At 35.8% G+C, this 25833-nt stretch overlaps 1 protein-coding gene across 1 annotated transcript in view; it reads left to right on the top strand.

Annotated features, from left to right (window-relative positions):
- The window catches only part of CDC42BPA (CDC42 binding protein kinase alpha), a 296230-nt gene that overhangs the window by 218578 nt on the left and 51819 nt on the right, over positions 1–25833 (top strand). Inside the window, exons 17-22 of the mRNA XM_052654292.1 lie at positions 10479–10603; positions 13800–13905; positions 14326–14474; positions 15992–16083; positions 18332–18408; positions 19468–19515. Of these exons, the coding sequence (XP_052510252.1) occupies positions 10479–10603; positions 13800–13905; positions 14326–14474; positions 15992–16083; positions 18332–18408; positions 19468–19515 (597 nt within the window). The remainder of the gene's footprint in view (positions 1–10478; positions 10604–13799; positions 13906–14325; positions 14475–15991; positions 16084–18331; positions 18409–19467; positions 19516–25833) is intronic.

Here is a 25833-nt window from a genome sequence, read left to right as displayed (position 1 = left end):
AAAGCAATTAGCGTGTTAATTTTGAAACTTGGATAACTAGTAGATTCTCACAATCAGGTTTTTTAACTTCAAAAATAAAAATTAAATAGAAAAAACCTTATTGATATTTTCAGAAGTCTGTATTCAAAGTTTCTATTAAAGGTAACTTATTGCAAGTAAAATCGCCATCTGTGCCACGCAGTGGAAGTAAATGGTTTCCAGTGAGAAAAGATGATCATTTGTATCTTGTTTTTAAATAATTAGTTTGAGTAAAATCAAACTTATACAAAGTATGGGCAATATTCAACATAGAAGTTACCTATGATTTCATCAACCTGAAACAGCTATTTTACTTCTATATGTTCCTTTCCAGGTTCTGTTGGTTGGTACACATATTATTACATAATTTCAGTCATATATACATTATATTTTCTAATCTGCCTTTTCACTTAAAACATGAGCACTCTTCCATATCCTATGTAGTCTTATAATTATCATAAACCAAATATGTCAGTTCACAAATAGTAAAATCTTATTCTCAAATATGCAAAATGAGCCAATACTTAAGTAAAGTTTACTTTTTACCCTCCTAATTTACTTTATATAAATCATTTAATCCTCACAATAAATCTTTCAGGTATACCCTATTTTTCTTAGCATTTTACAGATACTGAGGCAAAAGGGAGATTAAGCTACTCTACTAATCTCACAACTAGGGGATGGCAGAATGGGATTAGAACACAGGTAGTCTGGCTCCAGAGCCCATGCTTTTGTTTAGTAAGAATGAAAAAATTAGCTTTTTCTGACAAATACTAAACAAATCTGTTTGAGACTACTTGTAACTATTGTAACATGACAGTACAAAAATCTGTATTTCCTCCTCTTTTTGCAAATCTCCAGCTGAAACCCCAACCACAAATCATTTGGATGGGCTGTCAAAAGCAATGGTGATCAAAAAATGATGTGTTGTGGGAATTAGTGAAGACACTACATCTGCAAAAAACATTCTCAAAAACAGCTGGTATACCTCTGGCTATGTTAACATCAAGAGATTGATGCATCCTCTCCAAAAAAAAAAAAAAAAAAAGTTTCATAGTGGACACAGTTATCGAAAATAGTAATTTCAGAGTTCCCAGAGTTAACTGCTACTGCTAAGTCACTTCAGTCATGTCCAACTCTGTGCGACCCCATAGACAGCAGCCTACCAGGCTCCCCCATCCCTGGGATTCTCCAGGCAAGAACACTGGAGTGGGTTGCCATTTCCTTCTCCAATGCAAGAAAGTGAAAAGTGAAAGTGAAGTCGCTCAGTCATGTCCGACCCTCAGCAACCCCATGGACTGCAGCCTTCCAGGCTCTTGCGTCCATGGGATTCTCCAGTCAAGAGCACTGGAGTGGGGTGCCAAGGAAGACAAATGCAAAACATTGCTGAGTTAAATTAAAGAATGTCTAAACAAATGGAGAGAGATACTGTGTATTGTTAGGACTGCAGTTCTCTAATCTGTAGATTCAAGGAAGTCCCTATAAAGATTATATAGGCTTTTTTGTTAGAAGTGACAAGCTTATTCTTAAATGTATATGGGTATACAAAAAGATCAAAAATATTTCAGGGAGTGGGTATAAAAGTTGAAGAGTTTATACTACCAAAGTTTGAAACTTACTGTAAATCTACAGTAATCAAAAGATTAATAAAGGAAATCAACTCTGAATATTCATTGGAAGGACTGATGCCGAAACTGAAGCTCCAATACTTTGGCCACCTGCTGCAAAGAGCCAACCAGTTGGAAAAGACCCTGATGCTGTGAAGGACTGAGGGCAGGAGGAGAAAGGGACGACAGAGGATGAGATGGTTGGATGGCATCACCGACTCAATGGACATGAGTTTGATCAAGCTCTGGGTGATGGTGAAGGACAGGGAAGCCTGGTGTGCTGCTGTCCATGGGGTCGCAAAGAGTCAGACACAACTGAGCAACTGAACAACAACCTTGATATAACGAAAGAGAGTAGAGTCCAAAAATAAGATGTCATATTTATAGTTGATTGATTTTCAGCAAAAGTGCCAAGGAAATTAAATGGGAGAAAAAATAAATGTGAGACATGATACTATAAAACTCCTAGAAGAGAACATAGGAAAAATATTCTGTGATGTAAATCATAGCAGTAGTTTCTTAGGTCTGTCTCCCAAAGCAATAGAAATAAAAGCAAAAATAAGCAAATGGTACCTAATTAAACTTAAAAGCTTTTGCACAGCAAAGAAGACCATAAATAAAATGAAAAGACAACTTGTGGACTGGGAAAGAAATATTTGCAAATGATGCAACCAGCAAGGGCTTAATTTCCAAAATATACAAACAGCTCAGATAACTCAATAACAAAAACAAACCCAATCAAAAAATGGTCAGAAGACCTAAATAGGCATTTCTCCATAGAAAATATTACACATGAAAAGATGCCCAACACTGCCAATTATTAGAGAAAATGCAAGTGAAAACTACAGTGAGATACCACCTCACACCAGTCAGAATGACCATCATCAAAGAGTCTACAAAGAATAAATGCTGGAGAGTATGTGGTGAAAGGGGACCTTCCTACAGTGTTAGTGGGAATGTAGACAGTTGCAGGCACTATGGGAAACAGGATGGAGGTTTCTTAAAAAACTAAAAATAGAATTAGCATACAATCCAGCAATCCCACTCCTGAACATAAATCTGGAGAAACTCAAATTTGAAAAGGTAATGTACCTCAGTGTTCATAGCAGTGCTATTCACAGTAGCCAAGATATGGAAGCAACCTAAATGTCCATCAACAAATGAATAGTTAAAGAAGATGTGGTATATATTGATATATATGAAATTGAATACTTTGTTGTTCTTTAGCCGCTAAGTCCTGTTCAGCTCTTTGCAACCCCATGGACTGCAGCATGCCAGGCTTCTCTATTCTCTGCTATCTCGCAGAGTTTGCTCACATGTAAGTCCATTGAATTGGTGATACTATTTAACCATCTCATCCTCTGCCACCCGCTTCCCCTCTTGCCCTCAATCTTTGCCAGCATCAGGGTCTTTTTCAGTGAGTTGGCTCTTCGTATCATATGACCAAAGTATTGGAGCTTCAGTTTCAACATCAGTCCTTACAATGAATATTCAGGGTTGATTTCCTTTAGGATTAACTGGTTTGATCTTGCAGTCCATGGGACTCTTGAGAGTCTTCTCTAGTAGCACAATTCAAAAGCGTCACTTCTTCAGTGCTCAGTCTTCTTTATGGTCCAACTTTCACATCCGTACATGACTACTGGAAAAACCATAGCTTTAACTATGTGGATCTTTGTCAGCAAGGTGATGTCTCTGCTTTTTAATATGCTGTCTAGGTTAGTCATAACCTTCCTTCCAAGGAGCAAGCATCTTTTAACTTCATGGCTGCAGTCACTGTCCACAGTGAAATTGGAGCCCAAGAAAATAAAATATGTCACTACTTGTACTTTTTCCCCTTCTGTTTGCCATGCAGTGATAGGACCACAGGCCATAATCTTAGTTTTTTCCTGTTGAGTTTCAACCCAGGTTTTTCACTCTCCTCTTTCAGCCTCATAAGAGTCTCTTTAGTTCCTCTTCACTTTGTGCTATTAGAGTGGTATCATCTGCATATCTGAGGTTGTTGATATTTCTCCCAGCAGTCTTGATTCCAGCTTGTGATTCATCCAGCCTGGCATTTTGTGTGATGTACGATGCAGAGAAGTACATATGTAAGCTGTGATAAGGGTGACAATATATAGGCTTTTACTCCTTTTCCAATTTGGAACCAGTGTGTTGTGCTGTGTCTAGCTCTAACTGTTGCTTCCTGACGCACATACAGGTGTCTCAAGAGACAGGTAAGGTGGTCTGTTACACCCATCTCTCTAAGAATTTCCCACAGTCTGTTGTGATCCACACAGTCACAGGCTTTAGAATAATCAATGAAACAGAAGTAGATATTTTTCTGAAATTCACCTGCTTTCTTTGTGATCCAGTGAATGTCAGCAGTTTGATCTCTAGTTCCTCTGCCTCTTCAAAACTCAGCTTATACATCTGAAAGTTCTTGGTTCACATACTGCTGAAGGATTTTGCAAATTACCTTGCTAGCATAGAAAATGAGTACCATTGTATGGTGGTTTGAACATTCTTTGGCATTGCCTTCCTTTGGGATTGGTATGAAAACTGACCTTTTCCAATCCTGTGGCCATTGCCGTTTTCCAAATGTGATGACATATTGAGTGCAGCACTTTAACAGCATCATTTTTAAGGATTTTAAATAGCTCACCGGAACTCCATCACCTCCACTAGCTTTGTTCATAATAATACTTTCTAAAGCCCACTTGATTTCACACTCCAGGATGTCTGGCTGGTGTTTTCTATGACCAGTGTGTTCTCTTGGAAGAATTCTGTTAGCCTTTGCCCTGCTTCATTTTGTGCTCTAAGGCTAAACTTGCCAGTTACTGCAGGTATCTCTTGACTTCCTACTTTTGCATTCTAATCTCCTGATGAATAGGGCATCTTTTTTTTTTTTTTTTTTTTGGTGTTAGTTCTAGGAGGTCTTCTAGGTCTTCATAGAATTGTTCAACTTCAGCTTCTTTGGCATTGGTTGTAGGGGCATAGAATTGTATTACTGTGATGTTGAATGCTTTGCCTTGAGACTGCACCCGAGTACTGCATTTTGGACTCTTGCTGATTATGAGGGCTACTCCATTTCTTCTATGGGATTCTTGCCCACAGGAGTAGATATAATGTTCATCTTAATTAAATTCACCCATTCCTGTTCATTTCAGTTCACTGATTGTTAAGCTATCCATGTTCAGTCTTGCCATGTCCTGCTTGACTATGTTCAATTTACCTTGATTTACAGACCTAACATTACAGGTTTCTATCTAATATTGTTCTTTACAGCATTGGGCTTTACTTTCACCAGCAGACACATTCACAGCTGAGCATTGTTCCTACTTTGGCACACCCATTTCATTCTTTCTGGACCTATTAGTAATTGCCCTACATCTTTTTGCCTTTTCATACTGTTCATGAGGTTCTCCAGGCACGAATACTGGAGTGGTTTGCCATTCCTCCTCCAGTGGACCACGTTTTGACAAAACTCTTCATTATACCCATCTTGGGTGGCCCTGCACAGCACGGCTCATAGCTCCTTTGAGCTATGCAAACCCTTTCACCACAACAAGGCTGTGATCCATGAAAGGGAATGGAATACTACTCAGCCATTAGAAAATTTGTAAATAAGTTCATTTGTATCATTTTTTAAGATTTCACATATAATTGACATCATATGATATTTGCCTTTCTCTGTCTTACTTCACTTAGTGTTCATCTTTAAGTCCATCCATGTTGTGGCGGATGACATTATTTCATTCTTTTTCCTGAAATACTACTCAGCCATTAAACAGAATGGAATAATGTCATTTGCCACAACATGAATGAACTTAGAGATTATGTACTAAGTGAAGTTAAGTCATACAGAGAAAGACAAATATCATTTAATATCACTTATATGTGGAATCTTAAAAACTGATACAAATGAACTTATTTACAAAACAGAAAGTGACTCGTAGACATTGAAAGCAAACTTAGGGTTACCGAAGGGAAAAGGACAAAGGGAGGGATAAATTTGGAATTTGGGATTAACAGATACAAACTACTATATATAAAATATATAAACAGCAAGATTCTACTGTATAGGACAGGGAATATCAATATCTTGTAATAAGCTACAATGGAATGAATATGGAAAGGTTCTCGCTCTATAGATAGATATAGATTTATCTGGGTCATATTGCTGATGTGATTTCATCAGAAACTACACAACACTGTAAGTCAACTGTATTTCAAAAAAAAAAAAAACAGAACCAATAAGAGATTATATATACATACACACCCTTATATACATACACGCAGATAATCACACACATGTATTATGTATAAAAATGTTTACTGTGAGGAATTGGCTCACTTGTCTATAATTGTTGTTTAGTTGCTAAGTTGTGTTCCAAGATCTGCCGTTTGTAAGCTGGAGAGACAGTTTAGTCCAAGTCCAAAGGGCTTAAGAACCAAGATAACCAGTGATGTAATTCTAGTCCAAAAGCTAGTGAAGGCTCCAAACCCAGGAAGAGCCAGTGTTTCAGTAAGAAACCGAAGACAAGTGAAAGCAGCTTGAAGGCAATCAGGCAGGAGGGGTTCCCTCTTACTCACTCGAGTCAGCCTTTTTTTCTTTTCAGGCCTTCAACTGATTGAATAGGGTCCACTCACATTATGAAGGGTAATCTGCTTTATTCAGTCAATTGATTCAAATGTTAATCTCACCCAGAGACACCTTCAAAGATACCAGCACAATGTGTAAGCAGATGTCTAGGCACCCTGTGACCTAGTCAAGTTTAACCATCCCATGGCCTCTCATCTTCACAAACCTGTTAATAATTCTTCTAGGATAAATTCACCTCCTTCAAACTGAGTAATCAAAAATAAACTAGCACAAGATCTCTACAAACATACCAGAAAGGGAGAAAGGAATAGTGATAGCTAATGGCAGAGTGAGACCATTTATTGGAAAAATGTAGCCATGAAGTAAAAATTATATGCAAATATTTTATCATGGATTTTTAAACACTTAATAAAGCAAGAAGTTTTGCTTCTATGACAGATTAGCTTACATCATACCTTCCACTACCACCTCACCAAGAACTATAAAGCTGGATGGATTAAAAAAAATTTTTTTTTAATACAGTAGGAATATTGCCTACAGTATTCATCTGCAAGAAGGTGTTGGGAAAATAGGAAGGCAGCCTAGACTTTACTGACCCAGATCCTACAGAAAGGAGTAGAACTAAGCCCAGCATTCAGTGCCAATTTTCCTCTTGAGGATTTGCTGATATGAAAGCTATCACTGAGAATCCAGGAAGTTGAGCTCAGTATTCCACAGTATTATCATGAGTTTGGAGAGATTAAAAACTAAGTATCAGTGCAGGATCCTTGATAATCAATTTAAGCTTTCGATTAAGGTCATTGTAAAGACTCCATTTTCTTAATAAGTGTGAACCAAAAAGAGATGAGCCCACTCAGTGACTGAAACCCAGCCTTTAAGTAATTCAATCCTTCATCTGTCTTTGTTTAGTTGCCTGCCAGAAGTATAAGTAAACGCTCTCTGGAGGAAGATATTATATAGAGTCTCAGATTATCTTTAAAATTTTCATTCAGTGTGCATGGCATGCAGTAAGAAATTACAATGCATACCAAGAGAAACAACCTAATAAAACCAAGACATAAAAATAAACAGCAACCAAATACTAAGTCAGAAAATAAAAAATGAGAGGAAAACCAGTCAAACAGACCTACACAATTCCCAGTATTGGAATTTTCTCAATTGAATTTTAAAATAACTGTATGGTATATTCAAGAAAATGGAAGACACGTAGAATTTCACCAGACACCTGGAACCTTTACAAAGAAGTCAAATAAATCTTTAAGAGTAAAAAATAAAATAATTGAAACACCTAACAGAAAATTTTAACAGTAGATTGGAAAGGAGCAAAGAAAGGAAAGGGTAAATAAACTTTCCATGCTGAAGTAAAGATATATCAATACATTTTAAAGCACAGAAATATATAAAAGAGGTATATATCGAGACATAGGGGATGTGATGACAAAATTTGACAGAAAATATTTGCTTTCCCAGGAGGAGAGGCGAACGATTGTGGCAGAAGCAATATTTGCAAAGTTAATAGCCCACCATTTTCCAAAACCTATGAGAAATATTTAGCTACAAATTCAAGAAATGTCACAGACCCTAAAGGGAAATTAAATCCCTATCAGGCACACTATAGAAGAATTGCAAAAACCAGCAACTAAACCTAGACACTAAAAGCCTCTTGATGAAAGTGAAAGAGGAGAGTGAAAAAGTTGGCTTAAAGCTCAACATTCAGAAAACGAAGATCATGGCATCTGGTCCCATCACTTCATGGGAAATAGATGGGTAAACAGTGTCAGACTTTACTTTTTTGGGCTCCAAAATCACTGCAGATGGTGACTGCAGCCATGAAATTAAAAGACACTTACTCCTTGGAAGAGAAGTTATGACCAACCTAGATAGCATGTTGAAAAGCAGAGACATTACTTTGCCAACAAAGGTCCGTCTAGTCAAGGCTATGGTTTTTCCACTGGTCATGTATGGATGTGAGAGTTGGACTGTGAAGAAAGCTGAGCGCCAAAGAATTGATGCTTTGGAACTGTGGTATTGGAGAAGACTCTTGAGAGTCCCTTGGACTGCAAGGAGATCCAACCAGTCCATTCTAAAGGAGATCAGTCCTGGGATTTCTTTGGAAGGACTGATGCTAAAGCTGAAACTCCAGTACTTTGGCCACCTCATGCGAAGAGTTGACTCGTTGGAAAAGACTCTGATGCTGGGAGGGATTGGGGGCAGGAGGAGAAGGGGACGACAGAGGATGAGATGGCTGGATGGAATCACTGACTCGATGGACGTGAGTCTGAGTGAACTGCGGGAGTTGGTGGTGGACAGGGAGGCCTGGCGTGCTGCTATTCATGGGGTCGCAAAGTCGGACATGACTGAGTGACTGAACTGAACTGAAAACCTAGACAACGTATTAAAAAGCAGAGACATAACTTTGCCGACAAAGGTCTGTATAGTAAAAGCTATGGTTTTTCCAGTAGTCATGTACAGATGTGAGAGTTGAACCATATAGAAGGCTGATTGACGAAGAACTGATGCTTTTGAACTGTGGTGCTGGAGAAGACTCTTGAGAGTCCCTGGACAGTAAGGAGATCAAACCAGTCAATCCTAAAGGAAATTAACCCTCAATATTCATTGGAAGGACTGATGCTGAAGCTGGAGCTCAAATACTTTGGCCACTTGATGTGAAGAGCCAACTCATTGGAAAAGACCCTGATGCTGGGAAAGATTGAAGGCAGGAGGAGAAGGGGACAACAGAGGATGAGATGGTTGGATGGCATCATTGACTCAATGGGCATGAGTTTGAGCAAACTCCAGGAAATAGTAAAGGACCAGGAAGCCTGGGATGCTGCAGTCCATGGGGTCGCAAAGAGTCGGACATGACTGAGCAGCTGAACAACAACAAAGCAACCAAAGAAAATCCAAGAAGCAGCCAGAGAAGAAAGACATGTTATATTCAAAGGAGCAACAGCTAAACTTAAAGCTGTCCTTCCAGCAGAAAAGAAACAGAACCCAGAAATAAAGGAATGCTGAAGAAAAATAACTGCCAATCTGAAATATTTTATATAGCAGAAAATGTCTTTCAAAAATGAAGGCAAAAATTCAGAGTATAGAAAACTCTACAGGACAAACAACCTACTTTTTTCAACAAATAAATTACATGAAAATTTAAAGTGTTGGAAGGGAGCCGCTGTGTCCTAAGTGTGTTCCTCTAGCACTCAAATGTTGAAACCTCGTCACCAATGTAGTGCTATTTGGAGACAAAGCCTTTGGGAGATGATTAGGCAATCAGGGTAGAGCCCTTATGAATAGGATGAGTGCTCTTAAACAAGAGACCCCACAGAACTCCCTCATCCAACGGCCATCTATAAATCAGGAAGTGGGCCCTTGCCAGACACTGAATCTGCTGGTGCCTTGATCTTGGACCTCCCAGCCCCCAGAACTGGGAGAAATAAATGGTTCTTGTTTAAGCCCCTCAGACTATGGTATTCTGTTAACAGCTGCCCAAGAGGAGTACTCCAGAACCTATGAGTAAGAGAGGCTTAAAAGATAGAGCAACCATTATGTGATGTTAAAAGACAGAGCAACCATTATGTTATGTTTACTTATTGGTATGATTCAATTTAACAGACTGTTAAGTCTTTTGATATCTTGAGACAACTGGAAATTTGAACAGTGACTAGCTATATGATGATATAAGAAAGTTTGTTAAATATAATAATGATATTGTGGCTATGAATATAGAGCCTTATTTTCTAGAGATACACCAGAAATATATATGGATAAAATTATATGATGTCTGGTATTTGCTGCAGAATAATACTGGAGGAGGGGGTAAGAAGACAGGCGTACAAATGAAATAAGATTGACATTGAGGTGATAACTGTTGAAGTTGCTAATGATGGGTTCATGGGAATTTGTTTATACTATTCTGTTCATTTTTGTATATGCTTGAAACTCCTTATAAGTTTTTTTTTTTTAAGATGACATAGAGATATTTTAAGACAAAAAAACTGAGAGATATTGTTACCAGCAGAATTGGGGAGTTCTTCCCGGCAAATGGAAAATGTTCACAAAGGGAACCAATTAAGTGAAGGGAAAGCAAAGGCAGAAGGAGAATTCAGAGTACTTGATGTTTCCAAATTCAGTGACCAGAGGGTGCATCACAATAGGAAATCAGGAAGATAAGCATTTTTGACTTATGAGATTTAACAAGAGGCATCTGAGGCATCTTGAATTCCTGTTCCTAAAAGTCACACTTGTTTAAGCATCTTGAAACTGCCTTTCAGCTTACCGCTTTGTGTGAGAACTTAAGTGCACGTAACCAGCAGTTAGAAGAAGAGGTCAAAGATCTGGCAGATAAGAAGGAATCGGTTGCCCATTGGGAGGCTCAGATCACAGAAATAATTCAGTGGTGAGTACTCTTTAAATGTGTTTTGTGGCTGATTTTTGGCCATATAGTCAAATTGGTATGAATTCCAGGAGGAATATTTATTATTAGTCTGTGTTTCTTCTGTGTTTTCTGTTTTTTCTGCTTTTCCTTAACTCTGTCAGATATTCTGTATCAGCTTTTACAGTTTCATTAGAAGCTGATATTTCTTTCTAAGAAAGAAAATATTATTTTCTCTGAAGAGAGTTAGTTAGTCCTTACAGAAGTGAAGAAACTCATTTGCTAGCCATCAATATTCCTAAGACCAAAATTCCTGTATTTGTGATTATTTTAGGAAACAGAAAGCCTGGAGAAAATTTTAGAAGCTAAAGATGTTATGCTTTCACCTTTTTCATAATTAAAACAGACTAATTCACATCTGGCATTTTAAAGACATTAAATGCTTACAGTTAGTTTTATCAACTGTTCTTTTAGCCCACAGGATTTAATTTGGGATAATTAACTTAGTGACTTTCATATTAATTAACTCATTAAATGATTGTTCTGGTATTTGTAAAAATCTGTATATTTTTATAATATTTAAAGTTGAATCCAATAGGGATTATATTTTCTAATGAAAATAGGTAGCTTAACTTTTTATGCTTTTTAACTTTATGACTTTTTCAGCATATTATTGATGTTTTATTTACATAAACAACTGGTTTCTTCATATATATATAGACCAAGAATTTGGTGAGAATTTTAGTTTATCATGCTCTTATTTTGGTACTCTAAGCATTTTTTCCCTACTTATACTAGATTAATACTGTCCTTCTTAAATGAAATCATAATTGAATAAACACTGCCTTTTTAAATAATCTTACCCAGTTGACTCATGTATTTTGATACTGATTTATCTGTAGAACCCTTATGTTAACTCAGCTTTAGCTTATGAATGTGACTATTCACTGCATATCTGAAGGAAAATGCTCGAATTGAGGAAGTTTGGTTGTGTTCCAAATAGTACAGTTAATGGTTCTTTAGTATTTAATTGATATCCTTGTCATAAACTGCAGTTCTGAAGCAAAATCGCTATAATCTTTAGCCTTGCTTATACATCAAACATTATAACTCTTCATTTGTAACTCCACCATTATGTAATCAAATTTGTAACTAAGATGTTAGTGACAATGACTTTATAGAAGACAAAACTGATTTAGCCAAAGCCTGCAATCCTAGACCACTGATCTTTTCAAGTGATTGCATGATGAATTGAGATGGAATGGGAAGTGGTTCTAGTAAAGGAAAGATGCTATAATTATGGACTGTCTGGAAAGGGTTAGTAGAAAGGATGAAGATGAAATATTTCTGCATATTTCACATTCAAATGAAATATGCAGAAAAAAATCAAGAATACAGGAAGTCAGTCTGCATTAAAGCTGTTATTTAGTTGGACTAATACATTAGATAACAAATTATTAAATATCTAATAGGCTAAAAGTAAAAGATATACTCTGTTCTCAGGGTTCTCAACTATTTGGAAGTTAACTATGATATACTTTGCAAGCTTATAAAGGTTAAAAGTCTCAAGCTGTTTCTGGTTTTTTAATCTGGTGTATTAAAAAATGCTCACACAAGATTTTGGAAATTTGTCATATGCAGAATTGTAAATGTTTCCATTGGTCAAATTAACATTTTAAAAATAAAACAAACACACTGTATATAAGACTTCATTTGAATGCATTTCTGATGGTCCTCTTACTCTGCTCCCTCTGCCTTTTCCTATGAAATATCTCTTTCATATGAAAAAAAAATTTAAACCTTTTAGGGCAAGGAGACCTTGTTGCTCACCTTGTATTGGAACAGGGACCTTTCTTCTCACCCTAGATTCATCAGAAGACTTCATTCTTTCTCTTTGAAATGATCCTACAAAAAGGCATTGAAGTGACAGACTGGCCCGTAAAATTCATTTTTCATATGTATCTCTTGAAAGTTTGGGGAAAATTGAACAAATGGAGAAGACATTGTGGAAGAAGGATCTATAGGACTTAAATATAAATGAAGGGCAAGAAATGAGGAGGAATTAGTATTTCTGAAATTCTGAGTTGGAGAGATTAAGAAAAATGGTGATATCATTGAAGTGGGAAAGGTCAGGAGAAGAAACAACTTTGGGGGAGAATGATATCAGTTTTAGTTGTTCTTTTGTTTGTTGGTGAGCCTGAGGTCATTCTCAGATATCTTGAGTGGAGATTTCCAGTATGCTTTAGAAAAAAGATGACTTATAGGTTAAGATTAGAAATATGAATTTAGGAATTTAATTTCTAGTAAATAAGGCCAGTGAGGTAGAGTTTGTTTTGAGTGGAAAAGAAAGATAACGGTGATTGTGTATAGTATTAATAGAAGAGAGAGAAGACTAGTATAAAATAACCAGGAAAATGTTTTAATAATCAGGAAAGGATTTCAGTAATGAAACATTTATTTTTGTTTAAATTCACTCATATTATTTGAAACACTCCTCATTCATTAATTTTCATTCATGTGCAGTAATAGTTTGTAGTGATAAAACAGTATGTTCTAGGCGGGCTTCCCAGGTGGCACAGTGGTAAAGAATCCACCCACCAATGCAGGAGATGCAGGAGACACAGGTTCGATCCCTGAATCAGGAAGATCCCCTGGAGTTGGAAATGGCAACCTGTTCCAGTATTCTTGCCTAGAAAGTTCCACGGACAGAGAAGTCTGGCAGGTTACAATCCATGGGGTTGCAAAGAGTCAGACATGACTGAGCGACTGAGAACACACTCATGTTCTAGGCATTAGGCTGAAAATTCACATGTATTCTCATTTAGTTATCATAATAGTCCTTGAGGTAGGTGGTATAATTATTATCCCATCTTCTAACTGAGATAGCAGAGAGTTAGAGGTGGTAAATGACTTATGGAAAGTCATACAACTGATAAGCAGTGAGCTACAAATTGAACCTAGGTCTACTTAACTCAAGAATCAAGTTCTTAATCACTACTGACATATGTGCTGACTCCCAAACAGTTCAGTAAAGCATTTCCTGCTTGTTGACAGATAGTAGTACTGTGGTAGACGTTTAAAAAATGATATTAAGAACATCTTTAAATTTCTGTCACTTTTCACTTATTTCTTAATGATGCTTTAAAATAATATACTTGTCACTGAAGTTTTCTGTTTTACTTTGCTATTTGATCTCTGTCTTTATTTGTATATATTCTAGGGTCAGTGATGAAAAGGATGCACGAGGGTATCTTCAAGCCTTAGCTTCTAAAATGACTGAAGAATTGGAAGCTTTAAGAAACTCCAGCTTGGGTACCCGGGCAACAGTAAGCGCTACCATTTAGCCAACAGGCTTACTATATTAGTTGGGGGTAAAGCTCAGAAAACACTGTAATGAATCTGAGTAATTATATCAGTTTTTCTAGTTTTTGCCTACTGGAAAGTTTTTCATAAGAAATCATTCCAAGTTCCTCCAGTTCAAGAAATTATAATACATAGTTGCTTAGCTGTCATTTGTATGGCTAACCATTAATGGTAATAACCATAAAAAATAAATGTATTTATAATGAGTCTACAGTTATTTCTGAATTTAATGAAAATGTATTTTCACAAGTAATAAATATATATCTTTTATTCTATAATTAGGGCAAGATAGTTATTTTAAGTACTTTCAGAATTGACTTATATTACTGAACTTAAATGTAAAAATAGAATTGAACTAAAAGCACAGTCATGTTGTCTCATAGGATATGCCCTGGAAAATGCGACGTTTTGCAAAACTGGATATGTCAGCCAGACTGGAGTTACAGTCAGCTCTGGATGCAGAAATAAGAGCCAAACAGGCCATCCAAGAAGAGCTGAATAAAGTTAAAGCGTCTAACATCATAACAGAATGGTAAGACTCTATAGTCCCACTAGAGTGATTTCTGTTTGATCCAAAAGTATCTGGAGAGAAATTACATATTTAGTTTCCTACCTATCACTTTTTTTTTTAATGATGACCCCAAAAAAACTGTGAATGTTTGAAAATGAATTGATTCTTTTAGGCCTTTATGCAGTAATGGGACTTTAATACAGCTCTATTTCTATCTGACTTGTTCTTAAAGTGGAATTAATAGTATTAATATTCTATTATTTACTTTTCCCTTTTTTGTAAAATTTAGTTCATTTTCAAATTTTATAGTATTAAATTCAAAATTATCTCGGTCAAGAATATTACATTAGTATAAAAATATAGCATAGAGTCAGAATAAAATATAGTCATCCGTAATTTCTGGCCTCTACCATAGATTTTTTATAAATGAATGTTCTAGTGATGATGAATTTCACAGTGGTATAAAATATTTAAATTATAATTTTTTCTTACTACTTTTAAAAAAAGTATATCCTCCACACTCTTCAAGATAGTTAGCTAATGAATACATTCCCTCCACTATTATCACAGCAGTAGACCAAATAATACTCTGAATAAATGATAAAAGGAAAATCATAGTTGGATTGGTTTAAGAATAAGTCGGTGTAGGTGATACGGAGGAACAGTGGAAAGTTCATGTCACAAATCAAAATACAAATAGAAAAATCCATTCAGTGCTCAGAATACTTAAGGTTGCAAGGTCATTGAGTCACAAAAGGAAATAGAGGCCCATAAATTATTTTTAGTGGTATGAAGCCTTAGTCCTTAAACTGTAGACATTAATGTTTTTAATTATATCAGAGATGCCATGTATCTCTGATTGAATTATAAATTCCTCAATTGAATTATAAATTCTTATTATAAGTCAATTACAAATTAAATATGCTTTACTCAAATGTGCTAGTGTGACACTGAAAATGGAAAACAACTTTTTCTGGAGAATATGAATTGAGCCCAACATGAAGAACTACTAAATGTCATTCTCTGTATTGTAATTTGGAGTTAGTAAGATCTTTCTTCTTAAGCTTAGGACATAAACTTACACAAGTGTTTATAAATCAGGAATACAAGTCAAACTGAAAATTATAAACTTAGTCTTACGGGTCTCTATGAAAGAAATTTAACAGAATTCTAAAGTTAATGTTTGATTTTATACATTTTTTAATTTAATAATTTAGCTCATGGCTAGCAACTTTTTCAATAAAAGGCAAGATAATAAATACTTTCGGGTTTATAGGCCACATAGTTTCCATCTACTCAGCTGTGCTGTTGAGTATGAAAGCAGCCACAGACAGCATATAAATGAATGAGCCCAAGTGTGTTCCAGTAAATCTTTCTTTGCACAAGAGTAGATGACAGGCTGGATTTGTCCTTCCTGCAGTGGATTTCAGTTCCCTACATCATCATGACTGACATTTAAACCAAGTAACTGCATACATGATGGCTTATTGACAAACAATATAAATAACGACATTTTTCCTTTTGTTCCCTTATTTAAGTAAACTAAAAGATTCAGAGAAGAAGAACTTGGAACTACTGTCAGAAATCGAACAACTGATAAAGGACACTGAAGAGCTTAGATCTGAAAAGGGTATGGGAATGTGTTTTGCATCCATCAGGATGTAATGTTATGAATACATTTTATTATAAAAGAATCAGCTTAATGTGTAGGCAGAAGAATTGTTCACATGCTTGAATATATGGTACACACATGCACGTATTTGGTAGATAAAGTCTCTGAGTTATTTTGTTTTACCTGATACATATTGTTAAAGATTTCATAAGAGAAAACTCATTTTGCCATATATTCAACTGTTTTTCAGGGCCATGGACTATATCTCGAATAATATTTTTGTGATTGGAAACATTGTTCTTTTCATATACTTTATACTATTCTCAAATGTTGTAGAGGATTCGCTCTCAGGGTAGTTGAAGAAGTAATGTAGAAATAACTAGATTAATCCAATATTAGAAAGGCAATTCAATGACAACTAATTATTTTGACATTTTGATGTCTTCTTCCACGTTTGACACTCAAATTGCTTGCCCTGTGGGATTTCTCAGAGTTTATTCCCATTTTCTTGAAAATATTACTTGAGCATGTTATAATTAATGTAGAAAGTAACTCAGAGTGCTTGGTAGCTTTATTACATGAACTTCAATTTTCTTTCCTTCATGTGGGCTTTAAGTATATGAAGATTTAATTTTTAAAAATTCAGAATGTTATTTTCTTAATGAAAGGATCTCTTATATACAGTTATTAGAAATTCATTTTCCTGACAGTATTCCTGGCTGAATACTGACCTAATTAATTGGCTCTAAGTTGTACTTAATGTGCTGCCCTCTATTTCCCAGTCCTACGACACAGAGTGACAAAGGTTGGGTCTCTCCACCTGCTTTTAAAACTGGAGGAAAGAGAATAATCACACAAAGGAGTTAACATGAAAAAAGCCATTAAAAGTAGTAGATGTTCAATAAATTTTTGTTATGAATGAGAAAGGAAGGAATCCAGAAAAAGTGAATTAGGAACTCAGATTAGGAGCACAAGGCATCATGCTAAAATGAGAAGCTTAATTTTCATGTGTGAAGAATGGAGGGAGCTGAATTGTTTAGCAAGTAGAAGAAAAAGTATACATGACATGGAGGACCTGTGGCCCAAAAAGCAATTTATATAGAAAAGAGAGCAGTGGGGAGTATGACTTAACCAGTGGGCACTGATTGCATCATTTTATAATAGATCTAAATTTGCAAAAGAAGAAATTAAATTTATTACATTGCATGTTAGCCTATGGCTTTTATTTGAATTTTGAACATTGTAGAATAATAAAATTTCACTGTTATAAAATAATATCCTATTCAAATAATATGATGTAATATTTATATAATGAGGGCAAGGATTTTGTTTGTCTTTTTCTTTACTATTGTGTCTCCAGTATCTAGACAGGGCTTGGCAAAAAACCCTCTCAGCAAATATTTACTGATGGAACAAATTTCTGCACTGCCGTGTTCAGCAACCATGGGTTATTATTAGAGAATAATTCAAAAAAGCACATAAATTGATACTAATTTAGTGGGTCAGTTTAGTCCTAATGATATGGAGATCAGAAGTGTGTATTGGTATTTCTCCTTTTTCCTCCCTAGTATTTATCATTATATGTATATGATTAAGAATTATTTTGGAAATTATGCAGTTAGGGTTAATACCATAGCCAAAAGATATGCATCAATTTTTTTTTAATTTGTCTGAGAAAAGCTCAGGTTTGGAGTTGTCATTCTCCAGCCCTAGTTTTTCTCAGACAAACTTTTGTCATACAATTTGTCAATAAAACAGTAAATGAAATCAGATTGAAGCCTGAGCAAAAGTTTATTCATAATTTAATAAGTTTGATTTATCACTGCATTTTTTAAATAAAAGGTTATTTGTATTGATGTATACTTTATGTTTGATGAGAGTATTTCAGATAGGAAACCTTGTTTGGTGCTAAATTACCTTAGAAAAATCAGACCTAACCAGAGTCCTATTTTTTAAAAATTTCCCAAGTCTACCAAAAGATTTAATGTGCTTTTTATGGTGTACTGTACAGGAAAAGAAATTCAAGAACTCAAGTAAGTCAAGAAACAAATATTTCCTAGAGATTGATGTAGTTTAACTATTGAGTGATAGTACAAGAAACACTAATGTAATTTAGTTTTTTTAATATGTGGAGTTAATAATGTTAATTGGTTTTAAAATATGGTAGTTTGCAAGCAGCTTTTTAATAGATTCAGACAGGAAAGGTCATCCATGAAAATTAGTGTTAATTGTTCTAGTTTTAAGAAAAGTTGCTGCTGTCTTCTAGGTATAGAGCACCAAGACTCACAGCATTCTTTCTTGGCATTTTTGAATACGCCTACCGATGCTCTGGATCAATTTGAAGTAAGTATTAAACCTTTCAGATATCCCCTGTGGTTGATTTAAAATTTACTTTGTGATTTAAAGTTTATTTGCAATAAAACTTTTATTGCATCCCCTATAAGAGGACCTAGAATCTTATGTAAACAAAAATGTATTATGAAAGAAATATATGTCCTGCAATATTATGGAAACTTTAATCGTAAACTTTTCTTGTATTTAAGAGAAATCTAAGATCTAAATAAGAGAGTCATTGTAAGATTTAAAAGAAATTTCATCTCTTTCCCTGAGGAACAGTAAGGTCCTAACTTTAAATAATTTTTTTTTTTTTTTTCCTCCAAAGCAAAGAGCCACAATGAAAAAGCAAGTGAAAATGCCAGAGCTCACATAGGGCAATGCTGGTTCCAATTCCAAACCAATACGGGTTTTTAGAAGTGTACCAAAGGAATGCTTTATGTTAGAAGTGTTGCGTACAGAGTTTATTTGGCACACGCCAGAATAATGAAATAGTGACTGTGTGACTCTGCCATTCTTTGGCACTTAAATTCTTTGCTAGAAAAAAGCTTATGGTTGAACTTTATATCTCAGAAAAAAATTGCTAGTAATTATATCTTAATCAACAGATAATTGTACATATCTGAGCAAGGCACTGTTGTAGTGCTGGAGATACAATAGTGACAAAATCAACAAAGTCCTGCCCCTCAGGAACCTTACATTTTAGCGGGAACAGTTAGAAGGCAGAGATTCTGTTGTTTACCTTTAGTTGCTACCTTTTAAAGTGCTTCCATTTAATTTAATTAATAATGATTTGCCATGAGCTTCAACTTATTACACCTTGAGCACAGTATATGAATTGTATTTCATTCTTTTGGGAAAGGGAAAAAGAATCACTCTTTAAAACATAGTTAATGAATTTCTAAGTTTCTTGAGAAACAATGACAATGACTGCTTTTCTCATTTATTTATTTGAATTAATGTCATTTGCCTTTCAATTGTTCTACAAAATTTTTGATTTATTATTTGTTCTTATTATATTGCTTCATCCATATTTTCTATTTTTTTATTGCTGTATTCGTTAAATAGGATTCCTTTTCTTCTTCCTCATCTTCACTGATTGATTTTTTGGATGACGTAAGTCTTTGATTTTCAAACAAATGCATCCTTCAGTAAAAGAGATCAGTGAATTGATATGAAGAATTTACCTAGTAATGCAGTCAGTTTTAGAAATATCACACTTGATAATTTGTGAGCCAAATGTGCTTCTTTCTTACCTTAAATACAAAGAAGAGTTATCATTATTAAGTATAATAAAATAAAAATGTACTTTAAAAAAATGCATTGGCCATCAGAGAATCTCTGTAGTTCCATTCTTTGCAACAGTTCTAAAGACTGAAATGCTTATTTGATTATTGTCACTATATAGCTATATAAATATAAATAATTGCTCATTTTTGTGTTTCAAGGCAGTTTCTATTTCACATTTCCCTTTTCTTTCCAGCAGTTTGCTACTTGGTTTATATATTAGTTAAAAGTAAGCCTCTGGTGGTATAATAAAAAGTGACGTTTTATTAACTCTTTCAATAGAGTTTATCATACATAACACAATAGTTGAGTGCAAATCAATTTTTAATGCTGACAGAATTTCTCTTCTAATGTGAAAATTGATTTTAGTTACCATGTGCACTGTAAATTGACTGCATTATCATTTTCTCTCCTAAATTAATTCTATAGATTTAATAATTTAGAAGTTCCTAATGTCTGTTGTTCTCTTACAGAAATACCTGACATATACATTCTCTATTCTGCTTTAAATGGCACAGCAATTCTTGTTGTAAAGCGTTGTATTTTCCTATTGAGCATTCTGTCTTTCCAGAAATTAGGAAATAAAATGGGTTCAGATGCAAATGCAGTGCATATAACTTTTTTAAATCAGGGGAAACTTTTTATTTTTTGTGTTTTGTTAAATATATAATTCTTACATTGAAAAGAGTATTAAGAATAATTTTTTACTAAAGAAAAATCCTGACCTATATTTTTGAGTGTTTCTTTTTTTATTTCTTGAAATATTTATACCAAAATGTGCACCTTTTCATTCTAAATGGAAACTGTTTTACTATTCTTGAGATACATAATTATGCTAGTTATGGTTTTTTAAAGTGTGATTAAAAAGAGAACTTTCTTGATATATAATAAATTTTCATGTTATAATCTGATGTATATTTTACTAAAATATTCAGTATGGTATTTCCATATAGGTAACATTCACCTTAAAAAGAATGGAAAGGAAATCTGAACAAATATTTTAATTGTTCTTTCTCCTAGAACACCATTTTCGTTTTTCTTTCTAACAAACTCTACATCCCTTTTTCTCTCACCAAAATCTCGGAATGTAAAGCACAGGAGTAGTATGTATTTGGATAAATAGATTAGCTCCTCTCAACAAAAGCACACTTCAGCCCACTGCGGTCTCATCTCTGCTCTCATATCCTGTCTGCCACCCCCACCCCGCTATAGTGTCTAAGTTTCCCACTTTCACTCATGCTCCAGGAATATCCTTTCTTATCCTTCCCCCACTATTACTCAGCATGAATTCATCAATTCAATTCAGTTCAATTCAGATCTAAATTGTAAAGCATTACAAAGGAACTCCTATTAAGTAAGCAGGAGCTAAGTTCACAAAGACTGCCGAGTCTTTTTGATTCAGGCTCCATCTCTTTAAGGGCATGGATTTTCTCTCATTTGCTTCCTGAGCACTTTCCTTTCCATCTATTGCTGAAGCACTTAAGTTGATTCAAATCCTGTCGCTGCCACTTTCTTGGTATATAATTTGGAGCAAGACATCTAACCTTTCTATGCATTGGTTTGCTTATTGGACAAACAGGGATAATAATAGTACTAATCTCATTAGCTTGTGTGAAAACTTAAAGTGGCAATGTATTTAATGCCCTCAATGATATTGGTTATTGTTTCATTACTCTTAATAGGCCAGTTCCCCTCCATTGCCGTGTTCTCTTTAGCTTCCTTTCTTGTTCACAATTTCAGTTTCACTTGAGTACTTTCTAAGCTCTTTACCACTCAGCCTTCCAGTCACCACCAATATGAATCACTATACTTTCCTCCTATTGAATCGCATTACTATTGGAAATGATTTTTCGTGTCAGGGTGAAGACTATCCGTAAGCTGCCATTTAAAAAAATATTTTGTATTCTTAATTCATATTTTATGGCATAAACCTCTTATTTCTCCTAATAGTTTGTAACTATGACTGCCCTTCCCATCGTTATCATCCATTTCATCTTCAACGTCATAATAGAATAATGGTATTCAGTCTTTGGCATGCTTAGGTTCAGCATTGAAGGTATTTAGTATTAATATATAAAACTCGGGTTCCTTGGCTTCCTTATTACTCTTAAACTCTTGGATTCTTAAGGATGAAAATAAATCTTGATTGTTCTGTGTGCCCAAACTAGTTAGGCTGTTGTGCATCTTGTTTATAATATGTGACTGGCCTCTGTTACTAAGTAGACCCTATTAACTAGCCCGTAGGTAACATCCTCTGCTCTTTCTTTTCTGTTTTCTGTCTCATTGCTATAGAAAAGAAAAATGTTGTGCTGAAGACCTAAAATTGAATTACAGCTGGAATTTGTAGGTATAGGAGGGAATAAGGTTAGTTTTAAGCAAAATTATCCAAGTGCAGTTTTCTTCTGTGTCCACACATCATGGACCTTCTCCTAGTAACCTAGCACCCTCATGCTGCCCTCCAACTTTTCAGTGCTTTACTAGCGGTGCCTCCCCTCCTCCAAAATTACCTTCTGACTTCATCCTTCACACCCTGACAAACACACAAGCCTGTTAACACTATAATCATTTTACACAAAATAGTATACCTAATCACTTTCCTATCTCTAGTTTTTTCTCAGTATGTTTTGTCTGTTATCCAAAATTTAGATGAATACTAGAATTTCTGGCAGTCTTAGACGACATTTGGAACAAGTTGCTTACCTTTTACGTTACACTGTTTAGACAGCTCTAAACAGAAGAAAAAGAGCATTTGTAACACCAGTCTTCCTTCCCTCTGATTCAGACAAAGCAGAATACATTCTCCACACTCTACTTCTGTAATTCAAAGGAGCTTAGGCATTTGGACTTTTCTACATGTAGAATAACAGACTTTTGAAGGAGAAAAGAACCCTAGAGAATCTTTAGCCCAGTGATTTTAGTCATTATATACCACAGCACTCTCGCTAGTAGATAGGTATGTTGTTGCTGTTGTTTAGTTGCTAGGTCGTGTCTGACTCTTTGCGACTCCATGGACTGTAGCCTGCCAGGCTCCTCTACCTACGGGATTTCCCAGGCAAGAATACTGGTGTGGGTTGTCATTTTCCTTTTCCAGGGGATCTTCCTGATTCAAGGATCAAACCTGCGTCTCCTGCATTATAGGCTGATTCTTTTTTTTTTTTTTTCTTTTAATTGAAGACTGATTACAGTATTGTAGTGGTTTTTGCTACACATTGACATGAATCAGCCATGGGTGTACATGTGTTCCCCATCCTGAACCCCCCTCCCACCTCCCTCCCCATCCCATCCCTCAGGGTCATCCCAGTGCACTGGCCGTGAGAACCCTGTCTCTTGCATCGAACCTGGATTGGCGATCAGTTTCACATGTGGTAGTATACATGTTTCAGTGCTATTCTCTCAAACCATCCCACCCTCGCCCTCTCCCACAGAGTCCAGAAGTCTCTTCTTTACATCTGTGTCTCTTTTGCTATCTCGCATACAGAGTTATCGTTACCATCTTTCTAAATTCCATATATATGCATTAATATACTGTATTGGTGTTTTTCTTTCTGACTTACTTCACTCTGTATAACAGGTTCTAGTTTCATCCACCCCATTAGAACTGATTCAAATGCATTCTTTTTAATAGCTGAGTAATATTCCATTGTGTATATGTACCATAGCTTTCTTATCCATTCATCTGCCAATGGAAATCTAGGTTGCTTCCATGTCCTAGCTATTATAAGCACTATATCAACACTATAACTTTAGCCCAGTGATTTTAGTCGTTATATACCACACTGTTTCCCCATCTATTTCCCCTCTATTAGTGACAGTGACTAGGATTCTCAGCCTTAGGAGTAATAGGGAAGTGTTGATAAAGGGGTTATAGTGCTGCGATGAACACTGGAGTACACATGTCTCTTTCAGTTCTGGTTTCCTCAGTGTGTATGCCCAGCAGTGGGATTGCTGGGGCATATGGCAGTTCTATTTCCGGTTTTTTAAGGAATCTCCACACTGTTCTCCATAGTGGCTGTACTACTTTGCATTCCCACCAACAGTGTAAGAAGGTTCCACTGAGCCATCTGGGAAGCCCAATAGATATGTTCAGTTCAGTCACTCAGTTGTGTCCAACTCTTTGTGACCCCATGAATCGCAGCACGCCAGGCCTCCCTGTCCATCACCAACTCCCGGAGTTCACCCAAACCCATGTGCATCTAGTTGGTGATGCCGTTCAGCCATCTTATCCTCTGTCGTCCTCTTCTCCTCCTGCCTGCAATCCCTCCCAGGATCAGAGTCTTTTCCGATGAGTCAACTCTTCGCATGAGGCAGCCAAAAAGTATTAGAGTTTTAGCTTTAGCATCAGTCCTTCTAATGAACACCCAGGACTGATCTCCTTTAGGATGGACTGGTTGGATCTCCTTGCAGTCCAAGGGACTCTCAAGAGTCTTCTCCAACACCACAGTTCAAAAGCATCAATTCTTCAGCGCTCAGCTTTCTTCACAGTCCAACTCTCACATCCATACGTGACCACTGGAAAAACCATAGCCTTGACTAGACGGACCTTTGTTGGCAAAGTAATGTCTCTGCTTTTGAATATGCTGTCTAAGTTGGTCATAACTTTCCTTCCAAGGAGTAAGTGTCTTTTAATTTCATGGCTGCAATCACCATCTGCAGTGATTTTGGAGCCCCAAAAAACAAAGTCTGACATTGTTTCCCCATCTATTCCCCCCCCATTAGTGACAGTGACTAGGATTCTCAGTCTTAGGAGTAATAGGGAAGTGTTGATAAATGGATTATGTATGGCATTCTTTAGGGCAGATAAAAGGGAGGTGAGTTAATTTTGAAAGAAACTGAAGCCATTTTAATTAGTCTCTTCGGTAAGGTATTCCCATATGAGCCAGTACGACAGCAGACAAACAGACACCAGGATCCCTTCTGCTGTGGAAATGATTTCCTCTTTTACCCTCATCTTTCCTCTCAGCCCCACTTGCCCAATCATAGACTGCCTGAGATACCACATATCAGGTCCAGCCTCATCTCTAGGTTACAGGTCAGGAGCAGTGGAGCTTGCCAGCTCGAATTTTACCCCCTTCTGTTCCCTTTGTTCCCATGGTAGCAGATGAAGGAATCATTTCAGACTAAGCTTACAGAAACTTCCCATTCTGTTCAACCCATTTTCTCCTTTTCAAGTGAACCCCCAAAATACTTGACTTTATTAAAGGAGTACTAAGTACAGTTATATAAATGAATTAGTTGCTATTTATATTTGATAAACATATTGTCATATATTAAGTATATGCCAGGTAAATTTTGAGTTTTATTAAATTACAAGTCTACTCTCTCTTCATTTAGGCGAAGTTCACAGATGTGGAAATTGCCCCCTTATCTGGCAAATGAGCATGTAGCATCTCGTTCTTTGGAGGTTGTCTTACTCTAGTATACTGAGGAAGAGAGTTAATCAAGGAATTAATGCTCTAGAATATAAAGGTCAGACATAAAGGAATAAAGATCAAACATCTAGTCCAATTGTCTAGTACTCCTAATGTGTTCTTTTCTTGCATTCTGGCATATTAAGAGAAGAGTAGCCTGAAAGTATTGGCAAGCTGAGTTCTACTCTTGGTTTTGGCCTCCTATAAAAGCTTATTAAGGTGTCCCAAAATATTTAATTTCAGTCCTGACTCCTTAGTAGGTTCCTTCATGTATGTTTTGCTTTTTAACATTGTTCTCCCCTCAGCTTCTCTCATATTCTGTCATTAAGCAGCCACAGAAATCTGCAACTTGCCAGCATGGCTTAACTGATTCTGGGAAAAGTTGATCACACATGAGAGTCAATGAAAGCTGAAATTCTGAAACATGCATTGTAAAGAGTTTTTAATCCTATGATTGAAGCTAGGCCTAGATCCTTCTAAAAAATAACAAAATTTCTATAATTTCCTCCTTTAATTCTTGTTTTTTTAGAACTTCCACATATTAAGTCCAACCTGACTTGAAATTCTCACATTTCAGAAGATTGTCACATGTAATCTTCTCTATTTTAGGCAGCATGTTATATTATGTATTATATATCATATATTATATCAATAATATATTTGGGTAACTAGAGGGAAACAGTCATGACTACATAGTCTTTTATCTCTTCGGTTATTTTTTTTTTTTTTAAATAAGACC

Source organism: Budorcas taxicolor, chromosome 16, assembly GCF_023091745.1.
Source record: "Budorcas taxicolor isolate Tak-1 chromosome 16, Takin1.1, whole genome shotgun sequence".
In the NCBI taxonomy this organism is placed as follows: Eukaryota; Metazoa; Chordata; class Mammalia; order Artiodactyla; family Bovidae; genus Budorcas; species Budorcas taxicolor.
The sequence above is the reverse complement of the archived record's forward strand: the minus strand, read 5'-3'. Positions and strand labels throughout refer to the sequence as shown.